The following is a 17,939-nucleotide window of genomic DNA, read 5'->3' on the forward strand; positions in this document are numbered from 1 at the left end:
TTTGACTTCCAAGAAACGTTCGCAAACCGGAACACTTACTTCTGTGTTTGCGGCATTTTGTTTGGGAGCCAAGCTATTCAAGAACCAAGCTATCACTGTATGGATGTATGTACATACATACATAGGCTGATTTTTGGTGATGTGTCTCAGAGGGCTGACTCCATAATTTCACCAGGATTTCTGTTTTCCCCCTTTACAGAATACGCCGAGCCAGATGTGGTCCAGGTCAGCCCCAGTACCCAGTCCATCCCGTCCACATTCAAGCCAGCTCTGGACGAAGGCTACACGCTCCCCCTGGTGGTGAATCACTACGATGTGCCGGGAAAACACCACGAGTACGCAGAGCCCTTGCCTCCCGAGCCAGAGTATGCCACCCCCTTCTTAGATCAGTCTCCTCCTGCGGAGCCGGAAGGAGGCGCGTTCAGGAAGAACGTCTGCGTCATCAAAGTCATCTCCTCTCCCCAAAGCCAGGCAGGACCCCTGGTCTCGCCCGTCTGCCCAGATGCCCTGGCGCAATACGACTCGCCTGCTCAACGGCTGGCAGAGAAGCCAGAGGGCAAAGGGGGCGAGGCTGGCTTGCGGGAGGGACCTGCCCAAACCGGCACCATCTACACGGAGCCTCATGGTGACCGGACTCCGAGCCCGAGAGACGAATGCCCTCCGGCGCAGCCAGCTACCTCTCCGCAGAGCCGCTGCTTCCAGCTCACGGACTCCCCGCTCACACACGTCTATCACGAGCCCTTGTGAGCAGCGCAGAAAGGATCTTCTGGTGCCCAGGCTGCTAGGAAAGAGGTGGATTTTTGCAGAGCATCTCCAGGTCAAGGGCGTAGGAAAGCCTTAATCAGGCTCTCTGTCCACCTAGCCCAATATTGTCTACACTGACCGGCAGCAGCTCTGAAGCAGAGATCTTTCCTAATGCTTGACACCTGATCCTTTTTTTAAAAATTGACTGACATTCTGGGACCTTCTACGTGCAAAGGGCTTGCTTCACTCCTGAACTGTGGTCCTTCTTGTAGGAAAAACATAGCACTCTTCCTCCCACCAGCAAAGGAAAATTAATTTGGTTTTTTCCATGCTCAACTCCTATGGAGCCTGGGCAAGCTTTCAGTTCCAGGGGGCTTGACTGGGGTTCCCTCTTACTTTAATTTAGCAAATGCTTCTGGCTTATCTTCATTAGGACTTGAAGGAACCAGACATGTATTTGGGCAGAGGGTTGGGAAATTGCATTCATATGGTAACATTTATTCTCACTGCTCTGCAGTTGCAATTACTTTTTTGTGAATAACAGATATATAATATATATACATGTTGTGACATGAGGTTCCTAGGAGGAAGAACAGAGCCACCGTAGCTCCCTGATCCTCCATCACATTCCCTTATTAAAAACTTGAAGGCATTTTGTAAACCAAATCAAAATCCTTTGCTCTCTTCGTCTTCCCAACAGCAGTCGCCACAAATCCGCCAGATGTTTTGTTTTACTTGCTTTAACTATTCATTTGCTGCTCACTGATATATCCTTCCCCACTTCATGGAGGGTCAAAAACATTAATACATCAAGAAAATGTTTGCTAGCTATCAGTGGCAACTAATTCCATGAGCTGGGAGGCAGTTGTCATGAAATGGTAGGACACCGAGGAAGGGGAGGGGAATCTGGGCAAACGGGTGTAGCCACGACTGGAACACCCCAGGGCAAGCTGAAGATGGGGAAGGGGTGGTTGGGGGCTTAGGAGGTACTTGCGGGACATCAGAGGACAGCGAGGGGGCAGCTGACAGGTCACGGGAGTCAGGGGAGGGGGACACATTGCCAGAAATCAGAGGTGCCCCCTCCCATCTCCACAGACACAGCAGGCTCTGAGGCTTTGGGAACAGTGGGAATAGTGCGCTCCAGGAGACTGAGACAGGGAACAGAACAGGCCAAATTTACTAGTTGATCAGATGAAGATTACAGGATTTGTTAGTTCTGGGAGGTCTGTGGTCACTCGGTTGGATTAGGCTCAGAGCAGGTGAGGATCTCATCTGCCTCATCAAGTGGTGCAAACCCAGATGTGTCCATCAAGATGGTAAGGAGAAAGGGAAGCAAGGCAGAGACTCTGATCAGCTTTCGATGTGGATGGACCACAGCTTGGCTGCTTCACAAACGCCACTGGACTGTGACTTAGGGGCTTTTTCTGACTCTGGGTCTGCTGCAGAGCTGCGGAACTTGGCCTTACTGTTTGCTTGTGGTACTGGACTGTTGTTGTTTTTTTACCTTTACGACTGACTAGAACTTGCCGATCAGAAGTTTGGCAGTTTGAATCCCTGCGACGGGGTGAGCTCCCGTTGCTCGGTCCCTGCTCCTGCCAACATAGCAGTTCGAAAGCACATCAAAGTGCAAGTAGATAAATAGGTACCGCTCCGGCGGGAAGGTAAAGGGCGTTTCAGTGCGCTGCTCTGGTTCGCCAGAAGCGGCTTAGTCATGCTGGCCACATGACCCAGAAGCTGTACGCTGGCTCCCTAGGCCAATAAAGCGAGATGAGTGCCACAACCCCAGAGTCAGTCACGACTGGACCTAATGGTCAGGGGTCCCTTTACCCTTACTCTCTAACATGGCCCTTGTGACTGTGTACACCAGCAAGACTTACATCAAGGTATGCCAGGGTTCAAGACAGCAGGACATTCAGGATAGTTGTTGCTGGAAACTCTGGTGGGGGAGAATGTTCTTGTGCTTGGGTCCTGCGAACAGGGTTCCCACAAGCATTTGGTCAGCTACTGTCAGCACAGGAAACTTGACCACTGGCCTGATCCAGCCAGCTCTTCTGATGTTCATACATCAAAATACTCATTGACATGAGCTGTGATATCATGGTACCCATGGGCCAAAACAGGCATATAACGCTGACAAAAAAATGATGGTGAAACAAGGATTCTCTTCGTTAAGAACCAAAGGGCCTAGGCTTTTGGCAAGGGGGCCACAAAACAAGTCCACAGTATAGAGAGCAGCCACAAAAAAGATACTCTCACTACTGGGCCTGTAACTCTCGTGACTCACCACACAAGGCAACAGCAGACAAACCTCTTAGTTTGAGATGCAAACTGGAGAGCATGCCTTTCAGGGACTGGGAAGCTCTGCCCTCCACTATCACTGTTGGTCAAGGGCCAAGACATGAGCCAGTGTGGTGGAATAGCAAGTGTTTGACAAGGGACGCAGGTGGCGCTGTGGTCTAAACTACTGAGCTTCTTGGGCTTGCCGATGGAAAGGTCGGCGGTTCGAATCCCTGCGATGGGGTGATCTCCCGTTGCTCTGTCCCAGCTCCTGCCAACCTAGCAGTTCAAAAGCATAACAGTGCAAGTAGACAAATAGGTACTGCTGCAGTGGGAAGGTAAATGACATTTCCATGCGCTCTGGCTTCTGTCATGGTGTTCTGTTGTGCCAGAAGCGGTTTAGTCATGCTGGCCACCTGACCCAGAAAGCTGCCTGCGGACAAACACCAGCTCCCTTCCCTTGGCCTGAAAGCAACATATTGAGTGACATAATTTATTATGGGAGGGGACTGTTACGAACTGGACCCACCCTCCACTTAACCAGGCTCCTGTATCTTTAATAGAGTTGCCAAAATTTACTGGCTGCTTCTCTACCTAAAACAAGCAGTTCATTATCAGCAAACAGCACACTGTATGCCTGTTGGAAAAACCCTAAGCTCATTGTAACCTCCAATTTTCACTCTTCTTTCATTTCAACTGCATTAAGTTGGGGAGCCAGAACAAGCGATTACCAGCTGCCCCGAGCACAAAAATTATGCTTCCGAAATCTCTTGATAGCGATTCCGCACAGAAAGAGGCAAAGCCACAGCCGCCCCTCCCCATGTGCCACTCACAGCAGAAGCCCTTTTTAACAAGACTTTAGGCTCACACCATGCCCAGCTGCCCGAGACGCCTCTTGAAGTCACAGCGAATAATATTGCACCGCTGTAATATTTGGGAAGGGCATAATGCCACAGCGGCTTCAGGTTCCCTTTGATCCCCACCCGCCTCTTCTCTCGATATCCAGCGGTATTTCTGTAGAAAGTTATCGATACCCACGTTTCAATACATATGCAAATAATGGCAGTGCATTCTGGGTACCTTTCCGAACCCGGGAGTGAAAAATCTTACCCCTACCGGTGCAAAGGGAAATCGCAGCACTTTTGCAATGCGGGTGCTCGCATGTTTGCTCGGGGGAGTAGCTGCAAACTATGTGGCAATGGGGCTTACTCCCAAGTAAGTGCGTCTGCTAGGATCGCGACGTTAATTCTTGCAAAGCTGCAAAGAGAGATCTACAAGCCAGCGGAGGTTTGCCTGAGTTGGGATGCATACTGCGGGTGCACAGACGGTTGTCGGTCGGCTGGGCGAGAGGCTGCTATTACCATGGATGCCACTGCTGTTGTTGTTTAGTCGTTTAGTCGTGTCCGACTCTTCGTGACCCCATGGACCAGAGCACGCCAGGCACCTCTGTCCTCCACTACTTCCCGCAGTTTGGTCAAACTCATGCTGGTAACCTCAAAAACACTATCCAACCATCTCGTCCTCTGTCGTCCCCTTCTCCTTGTGCCCTCCATCTTTCCCAGCATCAGTGTCTTCTCCAGGGAGTCTTCTCTTCTCATGAGGTGGCCAAAGTATTGGAGCCTCAGCTTCACGATCTGTCCTTCCAGTGAGCACTCAGGGCTGATTTCCTTAAGAATGGATGCGTTTGATCTTCTTGCAGTCCATGGGACTCTCAAGAGTCTTCTCAAGCACCATAATTCAAAAGCATCAATTCTTCGGCGATCAGCCTTCTTTATGGTCCAGCTCTCACTTCCATACATCACTACTGGGAAAACCGTGGCTTTAACTATACGGACCTACATATGCCACTGCTAAGGCAGGCTAAAATCCGGACCCTCGCAAGAACCATAGCAAACCCCTGAGCTCCACTGCAATTACTTTCCAGACTCATTGTACTCTATTACCTACATTGAAAGACCTACATTGGCTCCCAGTACGTTTCCAAGAACAATTCAAAGTGCTGGTGTTGACCTTTAAAGCCCTAAACAGCCTCGGTCCACTATACCTGAAGGAGCGTCTCCACCCCCATCGTTCTACCCGGACACAGGTCCAGCGCCAGGGCCTTCTGGCGGTTCCCTCATTGCAAGTAGTGAGGTTACAGGGAACCAGGCAGAGGGCCTTCTCGGTAGTGGCACCCACTCTGTGGAAAGGCTTCCTGTCAAAGAGAAGAACTACCAGACTTTTAGAAGACATCTGAAGGCAGCCCTGTTTAGGGAAGCTTTTAATGTTTGATGCATTACTGTATTCTAATATTCTGTTGGAAGCAGCCCAGAGTGGCTGGGGAAGCCCAGCCAGATGGGTGGGGTATAAATAATATATTATTATTATTATTATTACACCTTTGCCATCCTCTTTTCAAAGCACACAGGGTTGCTTATACAGTTATTTCTTCTGTGCTTTAAAAATAAAAAATCTACACGACAACCCTGTGAAGTAGGCTAGGCAGAATTGGGATTCGAACTTGCGTTTCCCCATCACACTTGCTCAAGACGATCCTTTTGCAAGAATGACACTCACACTTCACCTTAGCCACGGCCAACCTGACACTGGTGCAAAAGCCCGCGCGCTTCTGCTTCCATCCAATCACAAGAAAGAAAGCGCAGCACCGCCACGCGCTCTCGGATCGGGAACCAAGAAGGTGCCGCGGCCGCCTATTAAAACACCTACATATAAACGCGTTTCTTTTTCCCACCCTTCCCCTCCGTAAGGTTCCCAGCCGAAGTGCGCCTGCGCACTACGGTGCTGAACCAGAGAGATGATTTGACAGCGGGCGCGCGGGCGCGCACAGACCTTAATTCACCACAAACAAGAAAGAGCGGGGGCGAGGGAGTCTCGGGTCGTGAGGAGCTTCGGCGCATGTGCAGACGAGGCCAAGCGGCCCAACCTTAAAAAGGGACGACGGAGGCGCTTGCCAATTGGCTGACGCTGTGTGGGCCAAGCGTCTTTCCTGGAGAGGCTCGTGGGGTCGTGACCCCGGAAGTGCTGTGTCGCGGCGTCCCAGTGAGGGAGGAAAGGCGGCAATCGGTCGGAATCGTCGAGCGGCTCGCAGGGGGGAGATGGCCGGGTAGGCGGCCGAAGCGCCGGTGAGCGGAGCGGGAGCCCCGGTTCGAGCCGCAGCGGCTCCCCGCTGAAAGTAAGGCAGAGCTCTGGACTCCGAGGGGCCTCCGGGGGAGGGGCTGCCTCCGGGGCGCGCGAAGCGGCCAAAATGCGTTATCCGCGTCCCGATTCCTCCCTTTTCCTTTCCCCTGACGACAGGCCTCCCGACGCTTGACAGGGTCTACTTTAATTCATCGTGCGTTTTAAAACACTTTCCTCGTCGTGTATGTATGTGTGTGTTTGTGTGTACACCCACACACACACACATACATACATACATACATACGCGCTTATTTAGTCCGTCTGATTTTACTCAGGACATTTTAAGGTGGCCTGCAAAACGTGAGCGCTCGCCACATTCATATTTACAGTATATATACACGCGCTGAGGGCGAGATTATGCACGGTAATATAATAAGATGCAGCAACAAATCGATGTCCTCAAAGCAATGGTGGCTGGTACCAAATGACACTAGCCAAGAAGAGAAAGAACAAGTGGCATCAGATTTCATGCTTCTTTCTTTTTAATAAGCCTCCGGAGAAACAGAAATGTCTTCCCGAGTGATGGGAAGTTGAGGCAGGCAATTGGCAGTGGCGGGAGCCCTGCTTAAAGTGAGGCACGGCTGCAGTTTAGGAGACCTCCGGATTGGAGGCGGGGAAGAGGCTTTGGGGGTGTCAGTGTGGTGCAGCCCAGTTACTTTCTGTCCCTGTTTTCGTTCGTGTGGCATCGGAAACAAGATGCTGCTTCTTCCCACCCACCCCAAAACCAGGGTAAGAGAGTTTAACCATGAAGAATGAAACCTAACATAGACTAAAATAAATCAGTAGGGATTTATTCTGCCAAAAGCTTAAATTATGCAAGTTCCACAACATAGAGACTGTTGGAGTGTGTGCTCCCAGGTGGCTGATTACAATTGAATTTTAAAGCACAAACATAAGATTGGAAAACAATGCTGTAGAAAGGAGTGGGCAGACTTTAGGCTTGTGGAATCTAATTTGTTTTACACTGGTACCCTAAGATCCAGCAGCCAGATCAAAGTGCAAAAGATATAGCCTTATAAAATTTTTTTAGTACCAAAACAGACATGAGCTTATGGTCGCTCCACACAAAAATCTTCTCTGGATCCTCTCCCCCTCCATTATTCATTTCAGAAGTATGATTTACAGGAGGAATTATTTTTGTTGTCATTGTTAAGTAACTGTGTGTCAGAGAAATCCTTGCTGATCTACATCAAATGACTCTTGAGAACTACCAGTAGATTGTAATCTACAGTATTTTCTGCCCACCACTGCCATAGAATCTGCAGTGTCCTTAAAAAAGCAACATATTTCTTACTTCTCCCCCTCCCTCCACCATGGCTGTGCTCTTGTCTTGCAGTTTTCCGGAGAACACACCTGCTCTTATTCTTTATCAGGACTGGGGAACCTATTGCCCTTGAAATGCTGCTGGCCTTTCTGATGGTAGTTGGAGTCTAATAAGATCTAGAAGGCCACAGGTTGCCCAGCTCTCTTCCGTTATTCTTCCTTTACTGTATTGTAATAGCAGTAGTAATGCTTATAGCATTTTGAATAATTTCATTCGTTTGTTTCATTTAACAGCATAATTTTCTTCTCTCCCCCCTTCTTTTTTTTTCCTATGAGGTTCTCAAACATTTTACAATGCAAATTTAATTTCTTAAGCACTGCATCCATACTTTCCCTCTCTCAGTATCCTAATCCTCACTTTGGGACATAAAGTTCATCTTTCCCCAGCATCTTATTAGCCTGTGTTCCCTTACATTTTGTAATCACTTAAAGAAAACAAATGCCATCGTTCATCTACAAGATTTCACTATTTTTTTCTGAGGTTTTGTAAAGAAGGCCAGCATATCAGATTTGAAATTGGGGAAGGTAAAGCTGAGAGAATAGTGGTTTACCACCTAAAAAGTCTGTAACTCATGTGATTTTTCCATTTCATAGCCAACAATCCTACTATGCTTAATTATAAACAAGTGTATTGGTCACTGAGCTTTTGCACCAGTACTGTGATACATCCAGCCATTGCAGATTAATGCACCTGTACCATGTAAGGCCTGGGTGGAGAGGATGTTCTATTGAGGAAAGTCTATGCAATGACAACCTCCTATTTATATATATATGTTGCCTACACAGATCCATTTTAACCAGCAGAAAGAGAGAGAGATGTGAAATCTGGGGGAATTGTATAAGCATTTGCATCAGGGGAAGAATGGCTGTATAGGTTAACCCTTACTGTTTACTTGCAGGAGCTTTTTGGGGGAAATGGCCTCTCCATTCAATGGTCCCACAGCAGTTTCTGATGTAATTAAAGATCTAGACACTCAGATAGCTGTAAGTAAGTTGGCTTGAACTCACCAGGACATGGCATGCTGGCATCATGGTGAGAAGCTGCAGGTGGGCTTGTGGCTTTTCAGTTTTGCTTGTGTGCCAGAACTGAAATGTGCAAGAGTGTATTGTCCTTTTCCCCTCAGATTTGAAAATGCTTTGTAGGAAATGATCCTGTCTTGTGTGCTTGGTTAGTGAACATGGTCTCCCAGAAGATGACAAAAATTAGTAGAACTGAGTGCTGGAATCTCTCTCCAGCATCATTGCTGTATCGCTCCCTGATAAAGAAGTAATCAATCTCCCTGTTGGCTTGCACTTTATTCCTACCAGTGTTACTCCTCTCGATAGAGATGCACGGGAATGTGGGGCATTTTACAGGTAGCCCCTACCCAGAGGAATGTTATGCATCTTTAGTTGGTTTTGTGATGATCACTAGTTGGAACCTACAGGCTGTCTTCAAGAAAAGCCTCACACAGAGTACATTACAATACAAGCGGGAGGTCCCTAGAGCATGGGCAACAGAGGCCAGGCTATCCTGGTCCAGGAATAGCTGCAGCTGGCAAACCAGCCTGAGCTGGGCATAAGCACTCTTGGCCACAAAAGCCACTCTTTAGTCCAGTGACAAGTTGGAATCCAGGAGGACTCCCAGACCACTAAACCGGATCCTACAATGGGAATGCAACTTCTTCCAGAACAGGTTAGATAGCTAATTCCCAGACACAGGAACCACCCAACCACAGCCCTTCTTTCTTACCAGGATTCAGCATTGATATTTATTGACCTCAGTCCATTCGACCACTGCTTCCAGACAGCTGCCCAACATCTTCACAGTCTATCCTGATTCCAGTGGAGTGCAGAGATAGAGCTACATGCCATCAGCTGATGGCACCATACTCCAAATCCCTAGATGACCGCGCCCAGTGGTTTCAAATAGATGTTAAAGAGCATAGGAGATAGACTAGACCCTTGTGGGACCACATAGTTCAAAAGGTGCCAAACAACGATATCCTACTACTGTTTTTTTGGTAGCTCCCCTGTAGGTAGGAACTAAACTAGTGTGACATAGTACCTCCAACCCCCCCCCCCCAATCATTCCAAAAGAACACCATTCTCATCGGTGCCAGAAGCTGCTGAAAGGTCAAGGAGAACCAACAGGGTCACGTTTCCCCTGTCTCTCTCCTGATAGAGGTAATCAATCAGTGCAACCAAGTCCATTTCAGTGCCAAAACCAGGCTGGAATGGATCTTGGGCTGGAAAAGGTTCCCCACTGCTGCAGAAGGAGATTCAAGAAGTGAAGCAATGGTGTGCCAGGTATCAAAAAACAGCACAATGGATTTGTCGAGAAGAGGCAGCAGAATGAAAAGAACAGGAAGGAATGTAGAAAGACTGGCTAAAATAGGAGAGAGCAAGAGCTGGGAGTCTTGAAAGTAAGGATAGAAAGCAAAGGTTGCATCCATTGCTGTGATGATAGGAGAACTGCCTTCAGTTTAAAAGTTGAATTCTCCCATACTTTGAAGGGACTTTATATGCATCTGCCAGCTGCTTGAAGAGGAAACAACTGCTAAGTATATCTGCCATGTGTGCAGAAATGTGTGGAGCCGTGCTTGCTGGGGCTGATGGGAGTTGTAATTCAGCAACTTCAACAACAGTGCCATTTTCTATGACAGAGTAACAATATCTAGCATAAACAAAAGTGGAATGAGTGGTCATGGCTTCATGGGCCTGTCAACATACAAACAAAGCCCTGGCTGTTGCAGTTACTAATCTATAAAGGTGTGAATCTGCCTAGTGGTTAACTTTACAGGCTATGAGCCTGTAAGTTCATCTGGCACTGAGCCTTGCCTTTCCCAGGCATATATCCTTTTCCTCCATCTGGGCAGGCTATTTTTATCGGCAAACCATTTGTAGCACAAGGTTAAGGATTTGTTCTGGGTGAAGCTAAAAAAAAACCCCAACAACTTATGTTTACATTGCCTTTCAACCTTTATTGTTTTGAATACATGGTTATAAGGTAGAATGAAGCATTTCAATTGCAGCCTTCTTAATAATTATTGTGTGGATTAATACTAACAGAGAACTTGCTCTTTAAAATAAGAATGAAGCGTGGTTTCCGCTTCCTTCATATTGACTTCCTTGCATCTTGGGTAGTCCATGTTCAGCATGGTTTGTGTTTTGATGTGACGTTGGCGTCATTGTTGGATTACAATTTTAAGCAAAATGCATAAGAATTAAAATAACTGCATGTGGTAAAATTGCATACTAATCACCTGTATATTAAGGTTCAAGAAAATGCCATTTCTGATTCTTGAGAAGCTGGTAATGTTTACCTCTTTGAAATATTTTCTGCAGCTGTGTTGATTGGTAACAAGCTGCTGCTGAGTGTTCTGAACCGAACACACAAGCCAATAGCATTGTAGACTGGATGTTGAAAGATTCTGAAAAGAGACTCCTTGAAATTCAATGTTGCATCTTGAATGTTTTGGAATGATCAGAAAACACATTTTGGTTGGAATTCAGGCTAGGTTAGCTAAAGTTAGTTCCAAGTGGAATCAATGGGATAAAGTAGTCGTGGCTTAAATAAGTACAGTACTTCTAATTTATCCTGGACGAAGCCCTTTGTCTTTTTTTTTTGAGAGAACCAAAGAGAAGAAACATTCCCAGAGAAATGCTGCCACTGAACTGTAGCCCTGAGGTATCTTTGCCGCTGGTGGGTTTAAGAAAATGGATATTGGAGGTTAATAGGTGGAACTGTGGATTGATAAACATGGTCCATTTCCATAATGTAGTCCGTAACAGAAGTATAAACATAACACATTAACACATCCCAATCTGTATTATTTGAGGGAAATGTCAAGCTCTAGGAAGCTAAAGATCAGGTTTGTGAGAGCGATCTGTCTGCGACACCTGTCACCCCATTGATTGCCAGATTTGATTTGGCTGGCTAGGCGGGTGTCCCCTTCCTCCCTCACCGCTCCATGTGCATCCCTCTCGAAGCTGCATGCTCGGTGGAAGAGGACGACCATCCCAGACAGAAGGAGTGTACCGTTCTTCAGTCAAGAGTGTACGATAGCTGCGCTCCCCTGCTACAACCTCCAAACAAGCATCCTTTAGTTAGATTACGGGCTTTCATCTATTGCTGGCTATAAGAGGAGCAGTTTTCCCTTTAGCACTTTTGTCTTAGAACTATCAAAAAGATGGGTGTGGAGGATTCTTATGCATAATCAAAAGTTGTCCAAGAACTACAAATGCATATCTCCGGATACCAGTGGTCAGCAAGTGCCTCATAGTTGTTCTAGGATGAGGGAGGGAAGTTCTTAATACCATGGCTGTCAGATCCAAGTGTCTGGGGAAGTGCTTCTGACACCCAGAAACACAGTTTGTGCTCAGATTTCCATATTGTGATCTGATACTTGGTTTGCATTAAAGCTCTCACAGAACGCAGGCCTTGAAAGCTTCCCATGAGGTGGCATAATGGTGACCAGTGCTTTTTTTTCTTTAAAAATGCTTAGGGGTACTCTCATTTTCCTACTCAGATTGAAATACTTCTCCTCAATTAGGCCAAACTTCGATTCACAAAATGTCTAGGGGTATGTGTACCCCCAGAAAAAAAGCACTGATGGTGACATAGTTAAGGTGCTTTTCCAGCGGCTGCAGAAAACTTGTTCTTCCAAAGGCTTTGCATATCTGAGATCCAGTCTGCTGGGAATTGTTCTAAAATAGGTAATTTGTTAAATCTCCTCCATCTTCTCTTCCTCCTCATTTTAACCCTGGAATTTGTATCTTCTTCAGCTGATTGGTTTGGGCCCACACAATCCCAAGAAGAAGCAAGATCTGGACAAACTCTATGATCTGAAGGCTAAAGCTCAGCAGATTATGAACCAGTTTGGCCCATCTACCTTGATCAATTTATCTAACTTCTCCTCAATCAAGCCAGAGCCAGCCAGCACCCCTCCACATAGCTCCATGGCAAACAATACCACTGTGGCGAAGATGCCAGGGACCCCTAGCAGTGGCGGGCGCCTCAGTCCTGAAAGCAACCAGGTAATGGCACTTGCGATACTGGGAAAGTGAGTGGGGTAAGGTGAGGTTGAAAAATAACATTGGTTGGCTTCATCTGAGCATGCCCAAGAGTTGCCAAAATCTCCCTGTTACGTCTTGCGACTTGAAATGAATAAAATCTTGAGTCTTAGGTTCAGAACCATGTGCTCTATGTGGGGCTAAACTTGAGGTTGGTCCAGAAGCTGCAGCTAGTGTAAAATGTGGCAACTCGACTGTTCACTAAAGCAGGACATCGACAATATGTTACCCTGCTGTTGAAATAATTGCACAGGCTGCCACTTAGCTGCCAGGCTAAATTCAAGGTGCTGGTTCCGGTGTATATAGACCTATTCAGCTTGGGGCCAGGATACCTGAAGATAACCTCACTCCTTATATGCCCAGTCCATGTCTGTGCTCTGCAGGTGAGGCCCTCCTGCTGATACCATCTTACCAGAAGGTCCATTGCACACAATGTAGGAATTGGGCCTTGAATGTTGTAGCACCTGCCTTTTGGAATTCCCTCCCCGTTAATATTAGATGGGCATCATCTCCTTTGTCTTTTTGGTGCCCATTGACCTGGTTGAACTGTACTAATGTTGGTGATCTCTTTCCCCTGCCCCAGATCTTAACTAAGAAGAAACTACAGGATCTTGTCAGAGAGGTGGATCCAAATGAACAACTGGATGAAGATGTGGAGGAGGTAGGCTTTCGGGGGGGGGGGGGGAATGAACTGAATGAATCCCTAGTCCTGAATAATCTCAGACCCCTTGGTACTTGCCTGAGCTCATCCATAGTTGAACAGTGCCACTGGTTCAGTTAGGAAACAAAGTGGTTTTCCTTGATGTAAAGTCACTGGGGATGGTGATTACTTGTTGGAAGAATGTGAAGCTTCATAAGTTAAATATCGTTTCACACATTGTTAAATCTCATGCCGAAACCCATCACTAACGTGCTTCACTGTTTTTGACAGATGCTGCTGCAGATTGCGGACGACTTCATTGAAAGCGTTGTGACAGCTGCCTGCCAGCTTGCACGACATCGCAAGTCCAACACTTTGGAAGTGAAAGATGTCCAGTTGCATCTTGGTGAGTGCCAGTGCATGAGTTGGTTGTTTCATGAAGGCTACTATAGGTGGCTCTATGTGCCTACTCTCCCTGTGTAGTGAGCCTTTCATGTATAACAGTTCACCAGGCCAGTCAGGCCACTGCAGTCTTCCTCCATGTGTTAGGGTGTGCGGAAAATAGCCTGTAGTGAACCCCTGCACACAAGGGACTTGCTGTCACATGCAATTCAGAAGTGTCCCCTTGAAATTTGTCCTAACGCAAAGAAACTCCTAAAATAAAGAGAAACAGAACTCCTGCCAAAACAGGATTATTTTTTCATTTCTCACTTTGTTCTAGTTCTTAGAAACCAGACAGTGATTTCTGCTTACATGATTGAATTGATAAATATTTCTCCTTAACTCTTGTTTTCTCTACCTCTTTTTCTCATCCCCTCCACCCATGCCCTGTTCTTTAATGTAGAGCGGCAGTGGAATATGTGGATCCCAGGTTTTGGTTCTGAAGAAATCAGGCCATATAAAAAAGCCTGCACTACAGAAGCTCACAAACAGGTAAGGAGGGTGTTCCATCCAGAATCTGCAGGTAAATGGCATCAGATAAACCAAACATGTCAGCAAGGGGAGAGAAAACACCAGGTGTTTATACTGTACTTTCTAATGTCCACATTCCCTTTCTGCCTGTGTGTGTATGAGAGAGAGAGTGTTCAGTATAAATACTTATTTACATCACTCCTCCCGTGCCATGCCTTTGGGTCAAATGCATTTCCATCTCTTAACTTAAAAACACAACACACAAACTAGCAGGGGGGCTGATCTGAGTCAGGACTGCAGCATGTCAGGTACAGGTTCACCTTTTCCCTGCACAGTTCCTGGCTGTGATGGATCCCCTCCCTACCAAAGCTGTTGTTTGTCCTCAAAGGAAACAAAATACGTGCACCCCAAATTTTTCATCCTGTAGGAGTAACAAAAGCTAGAGTATGCAGAGCAATGTTTATTAGGAAAGGGGGGGGGGGTGAATCAAACCTCCCTGCACTGTGGTCACAATTCAGATTGAGGACCCTCCAACAGCTGCTATTTTTTAATTTAAAAAAGCTGATACGGAAATGCAGCCATACCTCATTTTGACTCTTAAGTGGACTAGTTATGTGATGGAGGTATTTGGATACTATGGTGGCCAGGTGAGTGGAAATATTTTTCTGGGCCCAAAAGAATCTACCTTCCACTGAAGGTCCATTTCCCTGATTTTCACTGTTCTTTTTCTCTCTCTCTCTCTCTCTTTTCAGAGGATGGCGCTGATCCGCAAAACAACAAAAAAATAATGCTTGGGAATGGCAGGGAGATTAAAATGGCTCTTCTGGGCGGGAAATCCGCCTCAAGCTTGTGGAGTACCCATGACGTCATCCGTGGGATTCTTTTTTAAGGCTTTGCAGAGAAGCGTACCTTTTAACTGTGCAGCAATATCTGACTTTGAGGGGAGACCTGCCAAAAGTCGATAGGCCCTGCCTCTTCCCCCCCACCCCTACTCTACAACATATTTCCCTAAAAGAACACAATTTATCTTGAAACACACAGACTTTATTTTCTGCCTTCAGAGTGATTTATGGTGTAAGTGGTTGTCCAACGGACAGAATATTTTGGTATTTTGGGGAACAGTATTAGAAACAGCTATAGATGGTTTTTTTTCCCCCCTCTTACTCTTTGTAATGTTGCTGTTTATAGATATTTGGATTTGTTTTATGAGCAAAGACATTATGACTCTAAAACTAGATCGCAGTACTGGCACGGGTTGCGAAAAAGCAAAGGGCATCAGGTCAAGAGCCAGAGAAAGGGCTGTTCATTATAGGTTGTTTGAAGCAAACATCTCTTTTTCCTCTTTTAAATTCCAATATGGTCCATATTGCAAGTCCCTTTAACTCTTAAGGATGCAATGGGCATCCACTGCATAGCAAAATATCTGTGAAGTTCTGTGCGGATGGTGGTTCTGTTGGAAAGCGTTGGTGCAGTTCCCAACACAGAGAGATTACTATTATTATTATTATTATTATTATTATTTTTAAACTGGCAGCATCTGTCTTGTGAAGAGAACAGTCCTCAGTATCCACAGCCCAGATATCAATCTGTGCTCATACAACAATTAGCTTGCCTCCTATCTCTTCTGTTACTGGGAGAAAAATATAATTGAGAATACTTGCCAGAATACTTTGCTTTCAGTGAGTGTTCCAATACCAAAAGCACAACTCAGGCTGAAAATCAAAATTGGTGCAAAACTGTTGCCTCAGACTTTCATGGATTATGAATGGTGTGGGGTTTTTTTTGCTGCTTCTGAAGCTCCTCGCTTGCTGAAAAACTGCCCTCCTTCCTCACTTCCTCTTTGATAGGTTGAGCTGTAGCAACAGAAGTGTTGCACTGCCTGTGTTCTGAATGAAGAAGCGACCGCTGACCACACAATCTACACTTTTTGTGTTCTCTGTGTGCGTAACAGGTTTTCATTAAGCCATCCAGCAGTGGCTTATAGAAGCTTTCCCTTTTTATGCAAGTTCTCCACTCATTTAGACTATGGTAATAAACAAGTACGCTAATGTTCCCTGTTTTTCAAGATTTTTCATGCACTTTGCCCCAGGTAGCATACAATTTAGTGCTTTCCATTAAAAGAAAAAAAGATGGCATCAGTTCATAAAACCACAATGCTTGCCTTTGTAGCATGAGCCATTAGGAATATTCCAGCGTGTCATTTGTTCTTTTAAACTCTTGTTCTAAAAGAGTAAATCTCCATTTGTGAAAACAATCCATCCTTTTGTTTCACCATGGGATTAGCAGCCAAATGGAATCCAACTGAGGCATATGTCTAAATAATCCAAAATGAATTCTGAAATTGCACCATGGAGGCAGAGGGGGGTGGGGAGGGGGAAGAACCTTTGCTGCAGTTATTTTATGTATTGCATCACTTGAAAGCATCTTCGCCATTAAACAACCAATGACAAGGGCATGTTTATTTATTGTCATCCCCATCCATGATCAGGGACGACGGAACTTGGAAGTCAAAAGACATTGCGGTATTGCCTCAGTAAACCTTTCCTCTTCAAGAAATCAGTACATCCCGCCCCTCCCCATTGGCCACCCAAACTTCTAAGGACTTGCCCCATAGCTGCTACTGTTTCCCTTATCCCAATTTCTTCACATGCTGCTATTTTTCTGCATGGATGAACTGTTTTTTCTATAGTTTTTGATGAAGCTAGTACATGGGCTTTTCACCGTAAACTGCAGAGTCATTGTTTCCCATTGCATATGCATGCTTTAGATATTACACCTTGGGTTGTATTCAAAGTAGCCCAGTTGAAATTAATGGACCTCGTCATGCCCTTTAATTTCAGTGGGTGTACTCAAGTAGAAGTTAACTGAATGCAACCCCTTATAACTGCCATGTGCAATGGTGTATAGAGAAATTAACGTGTTGCTGTAAGCTTGCATTGGCAAAGTATTGTGAACTAGCCCAAATCCACTTATAGAAGGTCAACAGAACTCAAACCAACTGTATCACCCTGTCCCAAAAAGTAAATTTGAGGCCCTGCTTCACGTAATACCTTAAATTGGGTAGTATATCAGAAATAGGCTACATGTAATTCAAGTGTGTGGTCCTGATTTTCTCCTGTAACATGCTTTTTCACAACCCAACAGTAAAGGAGGCCTCCTGCTTCAAGCATATGTCTGCCAAGTGTGTTACTGCAAACCACCCAGAAGAATGCAGTTTGGACATGCCATCAGTGAATAGGTGGGTTTCCCAGCATCAGCTATGCAGAAAGGTAGATTCCCCCCCCCCCACATGAAATAAATGCACCTACAAACTCAACTCAAGTCCTCACTGTGGCTTCTGCTGATGCTCTTTTAAGTAAAGATGGTGAGATGATAAATGCAGCTCTCTGGATGAGATGGTGTGTACCGAATACAATAAAGGCATTGGCAAAATGAAAATGATGCTTCAGAGCCTATTCTTAACCTTTGCTATTATAATTGAAATGTACAGTATATGGTTTATCTCTTGGAAAACTCTTGAAAACAGTGGAAATGTTTGAATTGGGGGGTTGCAAACAACTAGGTTCAATTCAGAGTAGACCCACTGAAAGTAATGGATTAAGTTTGCCTTGTCCTTTAATTTCAGTGGGTTTACTTTTGAGTAGCCGCATGTGTAGAATAGATTCCTTTAGCTCCATCTTGCATTAGCTATAGACTAACATTGGATGCAAGCCTAAGAATTTGAACCACCAGCCGTTAAATTGGATTACTGAGTGTACAGTTTTCGTAAGAGGTGACATCTTAGCAGGGCCTCTGCATATTCTATAGCGGC

General features: G+C 45.8%; 2 protein-coding genes and 1 non-coding gene across 5 annotated transcripts in view; 2 read left to right on the forward strand and 1 right to left on the reverse strand.

Annotated features, from left to right (window-relative positions):
* LOC114601474 (discoidin, CUB and LCCL domain-containing protein 1-like) overlaps positions 1–1,416 on the forward strand; it is a 43,685-nt gene extending 42,269 nt beyond the window's left edge. For both annotated transcript variants that reach the window (XM_028738635.2, XM_028738636.2), the window contains exon 15: positions 200–1,416. In XM_028738635.2, the coding sequence (XP_028594468.2) occupies positions 200–747 (548 nt within the window). In that variant the 3' untranslated portion in view covers positions 748–1,416. The remainder of the gene's footprint in view (positions 1–199) is intronic.
* Positions 1,417–3,728: 2,312 nt separating this feature from the next.
* Positions 3,729–3,870, reverse strand: LOC114603672 (U11 spliceosomal RNA). Its single transcript, XR_003708144.1, has one exon. It is a non-coding gene; the product is annotated as a U11 spliceosomal RNA (small nuclear RNA).
* A 2,124-nt stretch (positions 3,871–5,994) lies between these two features.
* On the forward strand, positions 5,995–17,566 carry TAF12 (TATA-box binding protein associated factor 12). 2 transcript variants are annotated; one of them, XM_028738633.2, is made up of 7 exons: positions 5,995–6,193; positions 8,421–8,505; positions 12,289–12,540; positions 13,160–13,237; positions 13,508–13,622; positions 14,061–14,149; positions 14,881–17,566. In XM_028738633.2, the coding sequence occupies exons 2-7, from the start codon at positions 8,437–8,439 to the stop codon at positions 14,914–14,916; spliced, it is 639 nt and encodes a 212-aa protein (XP_028594466.2). In that variant the 5' UTR covers positions 5,995–6,193; positions 8,421–8,436; the 3' UTR covers positions 14,917–17,566. The 2 variants fall into 2 exon arrangements, with proteins under 2 accessions (XP_028594466.2, XP_028594467.2); XM_028738634.2 differs by lacking the exon at positions 8,421–8,505 and having other exon boundaries at positions 6,011–6,193.
* The last annotated feature ends 373 nt before the right edge of the window (positions 17,567–17,939 follow it).

The sequence above is a fragment of the Podarcis muralis genome, chromosome 7, assembly GCF_964188315.1.
Source record: "Podarcis muralis chromosome 7, rPodMur119.hap1.1, whole genome shotgun sequence".
NCBI classification, from domain to species: Eukaryota; Metazoa; Chordata; class Lepidosauria; order Squamata; family Lacertidae; genus Podarcis; species Podarcis muralis.

Excerpts from the sequence above, each read along its gene's own strand:
- TAF12 (XM_028738633.2), top strand. The coding sequence starts at position 8,437 with ATGGCCTCTCCATTCAATGGTCCCACAGCAGTTTCTGATGTAATTAAA. Across the intron at positions 12,541-13,159 it reads TCAGTCCTGAAAGCAACCAG|ATCTTAACTAAGAAGAAACT; the intron begins GTAATGGCACTT and ends CCCCTGCCCCAG. Across the intron at positions 13,238-13,507 it reads TGGATGAAGATGTGGAGGAG|ATGCTGCTGCAGATTGCGGA; the intron begins GTAGGCTTTCGG and ends TGTTTTTGACAG.